Source organism: Anolis carolinensis, chromosome 6 (assembly GCF_035594765.1).
Source record: "Anolis carolinensis isolate JA03-04 chromosome 6, rAnoCar3.1.pri, whole genome shotgun sequence".
Taxonomy (NCBI): Eukaryota; Metazoa; Chordata; class Lepidosauria; order Squamata; family Dactyloidae; genus Anolis; species Anolis carolinensis.
The window spans coordinates 96,917,017-96,929,035 of record NC_085846.1 but is presented as its reverse complement, the minus strand read 5'-3'; the positions used below and the strand labels follow the sequence as shown (position 1 = coordinate 96,929,035).

Here is a 12,019-nt window from a genome sequence, read left to right as displayed (position 1 = left end):
GGAAATGTCGAACTACTTTCAGCTGCTGCTGGCTCAGAGAATGTTACAAAGTTCCAGCTGACCAGCCAATCCAGGCCACACTTGTGTTTTCCAGGATGCTCACTTGATATGGATTCTCCAAAGATTTTTTTTTTCCTTTCCGGTCTTGCTTAGTAAAATATAATTAAACCTAGAATTGCTAAAACAAATCAGTTAAAATCACATTAAACTATTAAAAACTATTAAATTAATTAAAACACTATATAACATCCTTTGTCTCATTCTTAAAAACTTTCTGCCTTAAAAAAAGTTTAGCCTGCTTCTGGAGGGACAACAGAGAGGGGGGCATTCTTGTATCCCTAGGCAGAGAGTTCCAGAGCCCAGGGACAGCCACCAAGGCCTTCGCTTGCACCTCCAGCAACTGTGATTGCAATGGTAGTGGGACTGAGAGAAGAGCCTCTCTTGGGGATCTCAGGGCCTGGGCAGGTTCATACAGGGATATGTGCTATGTCAAACAGTCTGAACCTGAACTATATAGGGCTTTATGGGTCATAAACAGTAGTTTTAATTGTGCCCATAAAAATCTGGGAGCCAGTAGAGCTGCTGCAACAGGGAGTTGTGTGCTTCCTGTAATCAGCCCCAGTTAACAATCTAGCCACAGCTCTTTGGCTCAGCTGAAGTTTCCAAACACTCAAGTAGAGTGAGTTACAATAATTCAAATGCAATGTAACTAAGACATGCACCACCATGCTCATATATTATGTCAGTTGCTGCACAAGTTTTAAATGTGCAAAGGCCACTGCAGAAACCTAGGCCTACAGGTTCAATGCTGAGTCAGAAGTACCTGTGGATGTATGTCTTCGGGGGGAGGAGGTGTAACCCCTTCCAGCACAGGCTGGATCCCTATTTCCTGATCTACCTTCTGACTGACCAGGAGTGCCTCTATCTTGTTTAGATTAAGTTTTAATTTGCTTACTCTCATTGAATCCATTACTGATGACAGACACTGGTTTAGGACCAGGACTTCTTTGGCTTGGGGTGGAACGTAGTAGTAAAGTTGGGTGTCATCTGCATATAGATGGCATTGCATCCCACTCTCCTGGTGGTTTCATGTATATGTTAACTAACATGGGGGACAAAACAGAATCCCGAGGGACCCCAAAAGCCAATGGCCAGAGACTCAAACAGGAATCTCCAGCACCAACTTCTGGGTTCACACTTCTAGGAACGAATGGAGCAATTGTAAAACAGGGCCTTCAAGTCCCATCTCTTCAATGAGTCCCTTGAGAGGTTCGTTAGAACCAAGAGGGACGCACTTCCCCAGTCCAGTTCTCTACATATTCATCTACTAAGGTGACAAAAGTTTTATTGTGATCAATCCTAAGGAAGCTATTGCTTGACAAGGTCCCTTCCATGATTCTATCACTCTATTAATATACCAGAAGAGTTGCTTTGGTGAGCTGCAGTACTGAATTAATACAGGCCATTAAATTGATTTTAAAGAAATGAAAAACTGGTATAATGTGTGTTCACATGTACTAATTGTAATGCACCAGTAAAAACACATAAGTCTTATAAGACTTTTATAAAAGAATAGTCTACCTATGAGTCTAACACCAAATTTGACTATTACACCTCATGATTACAGAGGCAACAGTAACACTCACAATACTTTTCAAAAATTGTAGTTGCTCAATATTTTTGGAAACGAATAGTGGTTATTATTTGGGAGTGGGGAGTGCATCATTATACAGAAAAATGTTGATTTAATGGTCATTAGTACTTGCATCTTATTCTTAAGAGTGTATAAATGTGAGCGCTTTTACTGAAAGACAACCAATAAATTTACTCACATGACCTTTTCTTGTCTGCTTTCTGGTCTAGCCTATATAATTGCTACAGTTAAAATATCCTCTTTAAAAGCACAGTCTTTATTTAGACAGTAAGCTGCTCGAGGCAAGGGCTTTTCTTATTTGTCAGTGCACTGCCATTTATAGTGTAGAAAAGTAATAACAATAATATATAACAAAGATGACAATTTGTAATAATGAAAATGTAATATCATATATCTATTTTGTATACTTGTGAAAATGCTTTCCCCCACCTTGCATGATATGAGAACACTTATCAGTTCATCTTAAACTTTAAAGCTGTATAGAGTTTTGTCAATAAACCAAAGTGAAAGTCTTTTTTTAAAATTTCAATTAACCTTTTGTACAAACTGCATTGAAATTAGCATACCAAAATATTTTGGAAAATTGTCTCCAGAGATCTATGTGAGAAAACCTCATGGAAGCTCTTTTCCATCCTTTATACAAGAAATTATACCAGATATGTTTAATGTGCATATGTAAACTGGCTGGATAGCAATTTAAATAATTATTTATAAACCTGATTTAGAGATGTAATAGAGAGCACTTTTCAAAAGAATACAAGAACCATAATCAGTTGTGAGAAGTTTCCGCTGTTTTAACTCTTTTTGGCTATGTCTATGAAATTTTTCATCAGAATAGCTTTCACAAATAACTTTCATAATCTCCAGGTGGCTGTTGACCCAAACAATTACCATCCGGTTAGCCTCACGTCAATACCAGGCAAGATTCTGGAAAAGATAATTAAGGAAGTGGTCTGCAAACACTTAGAAACAAATGCGGTCATTGCTAATAGTCAACATGGATTTACCAAAAACAAGTCATGCCAGACTAATCTGATCTCTTTTTTTGATAAAGTTACAAGCTGGGTAGATGCAGGGAATGCCGTGGATGTAGCGTACCTGGATTTCAGTAAGGCCTTCGACAAGGTCCCCCATGACCTTCTGGCAAACAAGTTAGACAAATGTGGGCTAGGCAAAACTACAGTTAGGTGGATCTGTAATTGGCTAAGCGAACGAACCCAAAGGGTGCTCATGAATGCATCTTCTTCATCTTGGAAAGAAGTCACGAGTGGAGTGCGGCAGGGTTCCGTCCTGGGCCCGGTTCTGTTCAACATCTTTATTAACGACTTAGACAAAGGGTTAAAAGGCACAATTATCAGGTTTGCAGACGACACCAAACTGGGAAGGATAGCTAACACTCCAGAAGACAGAAGCAGAATCCAAAACGATCTTAACAGATTAGAGAGATGGGCCGAAACTAACAAAATGAAGTTCAACAGGGACAAATGCAAGATACTTCACTTTGGCAGAAAAAATGAAATGCAAAGATACAGAATGGGGGATGATGCCTGGCTCGACAGCAGTACGTGTGAAAAAGATCTTGGAGTCCTCGTGGACAACAAGTGAAACATGAGCCTACAATGTGACGCAGCAGCGAAAAAAGCCAACAGGATTCTGGCCTGCATAAATAGGGGTATAGCGTCTAGATCCAGGGAAGTCATGCTACTCTTCTATTCTGCCTTGGTCAGGCCACACCTGGAATACTGTGTCCAATTCTGGGCACCACAGTTGAATGAAGATGTTGACAAGCTGGAAAGCGTCCAGAGGAGGGAGACTAAAATGATCAAGGGTCTGGAGAACAAACCCTATGAGGAGCGGCTTAAAGAGCTGGGCATGTTTAGCCTGCTGAAGAGAAGGCTGAGAGGAGACATGATAGCCATGTACAAATACGTGAAGGGAAGTCATAGGGAGGAGGGAGCAAGCTTGTTTGCTGCTGCCCTGGAGAGGTCTCTTCCAACTCTACGATTCTATGATTCTATGGTATAAGCTATATTTCAGAGGAAGGAACCAATAACTGACCTCTTCATATTCCTCACCTAAGAAATTTGTGGTAGTCCTGTAAATTGCCAGACACAGAGACATGCATAAAGCAAGATTCCTGTATCTACAGGAAGACTGTTCACGATTTCACCTAAGAATGTTTTAGATCCCCCAGGTGATTCTATAGTATGCTTCTGTTGTAAAGCTGTAAAAAAGTTACCATGGAGTCACTACACAGGACCTAACAAATTCCCAGAGAGGATTCTAGATTGTCCAGAGTAACTCTATGGCAACTTCCAACTGAAGTCATTATTTCAATAATGTTCAGTATTATCCGGTCTTGTTTTCACAGTAATTTCTGGAATGTATCCCACAAGAATATTGGAGGATACATTTATAAATGTTGTGAGTTCCTTCAAGGACTTTACCAAAAAGGAAGGCTGGAAGGATCGATTTTGTTTTCTCCCAGGGGAAACGTATATTGCTATTTTTTATTTTGTTTGCAATATCATTTTTAATTTGCTTTTCAACACAAAGCTAATCATTACTTTATTGGGCTTTGGTGTTTTTAAACAATTAAAAGACCTGACTGGCAACCTTTAGTCTTAAATCAACATTAATGACATGTGTCGTTTAGTATTTCCCACCACAGACATCCTGCTAATCTCATTAACCCAGAGGAAACATTCACTCCAATTAGCAATTTCATATTTCATTTACAATGCATTTTCAAAATAACTTAGCACCGTTTGCAAAAAATGGGTCAAAGATCTCTGCATTGGCAACATTTTTCCTATTTAATATTAAGAACTCAGTGTCTGAGTAGGGACATTTCAGAATACTTTGATTAGAATTGTTCTTCATTTCATCATGTGCATTACCTTGAAGTGTTGGCATAAGTTGGGCTTGTAACTGGCTTCGTGCACAATATTGTGCATAGCATCTAAGTTCTATTTGTAAGAAATGGTAAAAAAGCCATTTAAAATATAGCACAAGGAATCAGAACAGTTGCAATATACAGCCATCAGGCTAATGAAATCTAAGTGAAGATAGTTAAAAGAAAACTCAAAGTCAATCTATTCTTTGAATGTGATTTTCCTGCTTCTTGGCAGGGGGTTGGACTGGATGCCCCACAAGGTCTCTTCTAACTATATGATTCTATTAATATATCTGAAGAGTTGCCTTGGTGAGGTGCAGTACTGGATTAATACAGTACATTAAATTGATTTTAAAGGAATGAAATTTTGTTATAATGTATGTATTTATTTGAAAGTGTACACATTCTAGACACAGTAAACTCCTATTGATGAAGTCTAGAATTATATTGGCTTTTTAAGCTACCACATCATACTGTTGACTCATGTTCAGTTTGTGGTCTACTGAGACTCCTAGAACCGCTTCAAATGTAGAGTTATCAAGCCAGGTGTCACCCATCCTACACCTGTACAATTTTTTTCCTGGCTAGGTATAATACCTTACATTTATCCTACTTGAAATTTATTTTAGCCCAGCTTCATAATCTGTTAAGGTCATTTTGAATTCTGATTTTATCCTCTGGGGTACTAGCTATCTCATCCTAATTTGGTATCATCTACAAATTTGATAAGCAGCCTTCTATTTCGTTATCCAAGTCATTTACAAAGATGTTGAATAGAACTGGCCCCAAAACAGAACATAGCAGTATTAATCATTTTTTCCATGATGAAATTGAGCCATTGGTGAGTTTCCTTTGGGTTTGGTCAATCAACCAATCACAACTTCCACTAATATAACTGAAACTATGCCTTCAATACAGTAGAGTCTCGGTTATCCGAGATAAAGGGGCAGGCCCAATGTCGGATAACCGAACTTCCCGGATAACAGGGAGGCCTGGTTTAGAGAAGCCCCAGTGTGTGCTTGCTGCCTAGCAACATGCACTGGGGCCTACCCAAATGGCCGCCTGGTGCTGGGCGAAGGAAAGAGGCACTCTTTCCTCCGCCCAGTGCCCGGTTTAGAGAAGCCCGGTGCATGCTTACTTCCTAGAAATACGCACCGGGGCCTCCCCGAACGTCCACCCAGCGCTGGGCAAAGGGAAGATGCACTCTTTCCTCCACCCAGCACCCAATTTAGAGAAGCCCCGGTGCATGCTTGCTGCCTAGCAACATGCACTGGGGCCTCCTCAAACAGTTGCCCGGTGCTGGGTAAAGGGAAGAGGCACTTTTTCCTCCGCCCAGCGCCCTGTTTAGAGAAGCCCCGGTGCAGGCTTCCTTCCTAGAAAAACACACTGGGGCCTCCCCGAACGTCCACCCAGCGCTGGGCAAAGGGAAGAGGCACTCTTTCCTCCACCCAGCACCCAATTTAGAGAAGCCCCGGCGTGCGTGCTGCCTAAAAACATGCACCAGGGCCTCCCCGAACGGCCGCCTGGTGCTGGGCGAAGGGAAGAGGCACTCTTTCCTCCACCCAGCACCCAATTTAGAGAAGCCCCGGCGTGCGTGCTGCCTAAAAACATGCACCAGGGCCTCCCCGAACGGCCGCCTGGTGCTGGGCGAAGGGAAGAGGCACTCTTTCCTCCACCCAGTGCCCGGTTTAGAGAAGCCCCGGTGCATGCTTGCTGCCTAGCAACACGCACGGGGGCCTCCTCAAACAGCCGTCTGGTGCTGGGTGAAGGGAAGAGGCACTCTTTCCTCTGCCCAGCGCCCCGTTCAGGGAGGCCCTGGGGCCCAACCTAGCGAAGGAGCAAGCAAGCGAGAGTGGGCCTTTGCCGTCCTCCTTCACTTGCCCACCCTCCGTCCCTCGCTCACTCACCCAGCTGGGTTCCGGCAGCACCGGGACCCGGCGGGGTGAGTGAGAGAGAAATCCAGGGGGAGGACATTTGCCTTGGATAATACAAACGCTCGGATTAGCGGAGCTCAGATTTGCGGGGCTCTAATGTATCTCACTTTTTCAAAAGTATCCACCACCATCACAAATGTGCCTGTTTAAAAGGAGTAAAAACTATTCTAAGGAGGAATGAGACAGAAGAATGAATAAATCTTAAGTGTAATATTTACAAATATACAAGTATTCCTGATTTCAAGTTTTATAGTAGTAGTTGTGCAAAGCTTCTGAATAAATCTTGCCAAGAAAACATTAGAATAGAATCCACATATGGTTACCATAGGTTGGAATTGATAACAAAAAGTGCCTCAATATAAACAAGCCCCATTCTGATTTTTTATTTCATTTTTAGTTGCTTCATAAATTAACATGGTAACAGTCTGAATGGATTTCTGTAATTTTGAAATGAGATTCATACATTGCAAAGCTCTTTTAATAAACTGAGTTCTTCACAATAATTCTCCTGTACCTCTGTTTTTATAAAATACAAAGCCTTGCATAGCATATAACAAAGACAACTTTTAAAAGTCAAGAATGTAAGTTTGTGTAGAAGGGGCAAGGAGGAAAAGGGAAATGGAAGTATTCTGAAAGAGTGTATGGCTGGTTGTTTACAACACTTCGTAAGAACATTCCACACTGCATTTTTTTTGCAAACCCAATTGGTGTGATCCTAATGAGGAACTGGAGAAGATTATGAGAATACAAAATCTACAGGGATGATCTCAGAGCAAAGAGATTGAATAAACAAGTCTGGCTGAAGTTTTAGCTGAAGAGAGAAGATTTACGCAAAAGCAATGAATTGTGATGTAAGATCCAAAAACAGAATCAAGTCTAATATCATATTATATTGGTCCAAGCCTCAATAAAACAAAAAGCTAAAAGCATGTATAAATTGAATCCAAATACATTTGGTTGAAAGCAAGCCTCTTTGATTTCAGTAGAACAGCAGATCAGTTTACATTCTCACTCAGCTGAAGGTAGAGTTTCATGTCCTTGCCACAGTATAAGGTAACATGATATAGATAAGGAAGTCTATATACTTAGCCATTTAAGCGAACTTGCATGCATAACTACATACTAAAATCCAGGCTAAATTCTGTACATAGACTTCATAATGAAGCCATGAGCCTTTTGCATTACTGGTTGTACATCTCTTATTTAGAATTCTGAAATCCAAAATATGCCAAAATATCCCAAAATCAAAAATTGGCTTAGCTATTGAAACCTTGGCTTTCTGAGAGTTCAAAGTACACACACTTTGTTTTATGCAGAAAAATATTAAAATATTGTGTTTGAAATTATCTTCCGACTATGCGTATAAAATATATATGAAACATCAATGGATTTCGTGTTGAGACTTAGCTTCCATCCAAGATATTTCAATATAGAATCATAGAGTTGGAAGGGACCTCATGGGCCATCCAGTCTAATCCCCTGCCAAGAAGCACGTGCAAATATTCCAAAATCTAAAAAATAAATAAATCTAAATTACGGAATACTTTTAGACCAAAGCATTTTGAATAAGCGTTTTTCAACCTGTACTTACACTGCAGTCCTGTAAAGTGTCTCAACTGAGGACTGCTTAATTAACTGAATACAATTACATTAAGCATTTATATGATTTCAGCATTATTTCCCTTCTAGCTGAAGATGTAATCCAGCCTTCCTGAACTTGGTACCCTCCATTTGTTAGATTTATATCCCATCTTTCTCTTATGGTGAAAGATACAAAGTGGTTTTCCACTTTTTCTTTTTAAAACTACCTATAAAATACAATACATTGTATGTATTAAAATACAAAATGAACAGGTCATATCAGACTAGAGCTCCCATGCTGAAATGGTAAAATAGGAATTGTGGTCCAATGAAAATTATGCTCGAACATTATCCTTACATAAATGCCTGTTTAAATCAACAGAAACTACAGAAATAATGCTGGCCTAATGGAAGCTGTAGCACATAATTTCACAGTTTTCAGATAAAACATTTATTTTAAAGCTTTCCAAAGATTCATGCTCATCTAAAAATTTGAATATATTGATTAGGAATTATCTGTAGTGTAGGAATTCAACATCCCTTATTTCAACTATCTGCATTAAAAACAGATGTTAGTGACATAAAAGAGGGGAGGGTAAGAATAGGAAAGATGTCTATGTCATAAGGAAAAGAGATCAACACACAACACAGTTACATAAACAGATTAATGTCCCTTTCAGAGAGTATAAAACTCAGGCTCTGTTCCTCCTGTTTCATCTACTCTTCCCTCCAACCCTCCCTTTTCTGTTTAACACGTTAACATTGTTCACATGGTAAAAGGTTGATGCATCCATCAGTAACAGTATCTTCAGTTATACCCCATGTCCTGCAGGTAGAAGATAGATGAAAGTAAAGTGTTCCATAGTTGCTACTCTGGTTTCAGTCCTTAGAAAAAAAGTGTGACTACTCCCAAGTAAACACTAGACAGCCAAACAAATCTAAGTGCAGACATTGCGTGTCTAGTTAGAGGACAAAAAGCCTCCCTATTTAGTGCAATTTGCATACATGTACTACAATGAATAAAAGGTCTGCAGATATACTGCTCCCAGAAGCAAAATACAGTTAATAGCAGCAGCACATCCCACCAAACACAGTATAATCTTTTAATGTATCTCTTATACAGGTATACGACTTTCTGATTTTGCACTACACTTACCACTAATCCAGAGAAGGAACGTAGCTAATCAGACCACTCCTACCATTATGTGGAATAACAGGCTTGTTTAAGGTGATATTAAAAGGAAGCATTGTTAGTAATATTAATTACTTATTGTTGTATTTATACTATCAAGGGGTGAGAGAAGAGGAAATCACAGGTATTTTGTTCTGTTTCAGGTCCAAAATAATCTTGGATCATGACTTGGGAAGGTGGAAGCGAAAGATCTTGGCCCTGCACTAATTATCTAGGTACAAGAATGTACACTGAGTGACCCTATTCTTTACATCCAGTTTACAGTATAACTAAGAAGAACAATTACTAATTCATGCAGACAAATAACCAGAGCCAAGAAAGCACTCCAGGCAAACCTGGTATATTCAAGCAATGACCAGAAGGACTTCAAAATGAAGCAAAGGACAAATGTATCCATTGTCCTGTTATTATTATTTTGTGAAGATGAGCAGTGACCAGGCCAATGTTTATCAGTGACTAAACTCAAAAGGAGACACACACAAGTAAAAGCTTTAATTTACAACAAAATATTGTATTATCTTGAAAACTGCTTGATATGCAGTCTCTATGTGAAATCATAAAGTGTTTTTGTTTCTTCTACACACCAAACTCTGTGGGGACATGAACATATAATAATGTGTAACTGAGTTTAAAATAGGCCAGTACTGCTTACACCATCAGTAGATCTCACATTAACCCCTTAAACATAAAATGTTATTTTGTTTTGTCATACTTTTTTATAATGCTCATTTAACAATACACATGAAGAACAACCTTTCTAGTAAACTATTTGTACTTACCCAGGACACATTTTTACCCTTGGGTGTTTTTAGCATGGCAACATGCAGTGCTGAGATGACTATCAACAGCCCCACCAGCATGGAAAGTCAGATGGAGGGGTATTCCAAATGTCTTCTGTTACCCAAATGTATAAAGCCCCTTAGCCAGAATAAGACAGGCACAGCGAACGTCAGGCAAGGACACCATTAAAAAAAGCATTTTCCTTCTTAACATTTCATCCAGCCAGAAGAAGAATATTTAGAAATACATGAACAAGAACTTGTAGCTTCTGTCCCTAAAAGTGGACTCTTCAGTAAAAAGATGGCAACCAAAGATTCAGTTAATGCTGAAGTGCGTTTGTCCTTCAGTTCCTATAAACGTTGCAGTTGACTAATAAAAGCTTTGAGGCTGAAGCTAAGATAAATACTAAGATCAAGTAGACTTTGAAGACCTTGATAAGGTTGATTTCAGGTAGCAACGATTAAGATTTTCTATGATGAATATTTCTGAACTCCAGGATTCCACTGACACAAAAAAGGATTAAGATCTCCGTTTCCTTAAATAATGCGTTCAAGCAGGCAAACAGAATATACTTGTTGCTATCTTCCGTGCATTCTCTCTGAACAGCATCTGTTGCTGTTGCTGTTGCTGTTGCTCCTCTTAAGACTGCACCTGTTGTTGTTGCATGTCCACAATGAAAAGACTGGTTACCTAACAACCAATAGCATGTGTATAGAAGAGAAACCCCAGAAGAGAGAACAAAACCTGAAAAACTATTCTCTCTGCTTCTTTTTCTTTGCTTCTCTGTCCTTCTGTCCCTTTACTTTTACCTCCTGTCAATCTAGATTACTAAAGCAGATCCAGGCTAAATTTTGCAACTATCAGTAGTGATTAGCGTGAGCTGATTGAAATCGGATTATACAAGAAGACCTCTGCCTTCTCACTCAGCAAGCAGGCCAGTACCATTTGAAAACTATTTATGCTTCACTTCACCTCAGCACACCACTGCACTTGGAACAATCCATTTTCAAAGCCATGAGCAAACTAGATTTATAGTTTTAAAGAAAAAGAAATCTATCTGAGCTGCCTTCCAGATGGACACTTTCAATGCTTCTCAAACACATTTCAGAATGTAATATTTCATTACTAATATTCAAAAGATACTGGAAACATTATTCAATTTCCTGAAATCATAGGAAGATTGATATGATTAATGGTATACAAGTAACTACCACTACCCTGATGTTTATTCTCTGAATATTATGACTTTAAATTCAGTCATATGAAATATGAAATATACATTTATGATATTTCTAGTGATTGCATAGCATAAAACAATTATATTCCTCTAAAATATGAAGATAATCTTCATTTTTTTCAATGCCTTGAAAATAAACACAATTATGTAAATGAAATGATATAAATATAAATATGGTATAATACAGATGTCACTAATCTTAATCACTCGGGATTATTTGGAAATTAGTACTAGATAAAAATGTAGTACAGAACAAATGAAAACCACTGAAATAGAATAGACTAGACATGGGAAAGATAGAAAACAAGTTCTTCTTAAAGTTAATTTGGATATAAATAATGAATACATAGAAATTAGAAGGTATGATCAGATATATTTTAGGTAATAGCAATATTTATTTTATAGATGATAGATATTTTGAAAAACAATTTATAATCTTGTTAAATTAATAATAAAATTTGAATTCATTAATATATATTAATGAATTCAAATTTATAATCAATTGTTCTCTAAGATGGTACAATTCCAGACATTTCCCCTCATACCCAAAACTGATTTAGAAATTTAAAAACTGGATATATTTAGCCAAGAACTTTGATTATGGTTATACAGTTGATTATGGTTTTATAAACTCAATTAATTGGATTTTTAATGTTAATGTCATCAACAAACTTTGGTTGTTTAATTCTGGAAGTCACAAGAAGTCATGTACACAAACACATGTCTGCATGCTTTTGCGTGCACA

At 38.5% G+C, this 12,019-nt stretch overlaps 1 protein-coding gene across 4 annotated transcripts in view; it reads right to left on the bottom strand.

Annotated features, from left to right (window-relative positions):
* Positions 1-12,019, bottom strand: part of cacnb2 (calcium voltage-gated channel auxiliary subunit beta 2) — a 173,187-nt gene that overhangs the window by 84,304 nt on the left and 76,864 nt on the right. Inside the window, exon 1 of one of the 4 annotated variants that reach the window (XM_008112462.3) lies at positions 10,037-10,654. The exons of the other annotated variants lie outside the window; for them this stretch is intronic. Within the exon in view, the coding sequence (XP_008110669.1) occupies positions 10,037-10,117 (81 nt within the window). The 5' untranslated portion in view covers positions 10,118-10,654. Of the gene's footprint in view, positions 1-10,036; positions 10,655-12,019 lie in introns of those variants that run through there. 4 annotated transcript variants of the gene reach the window in all.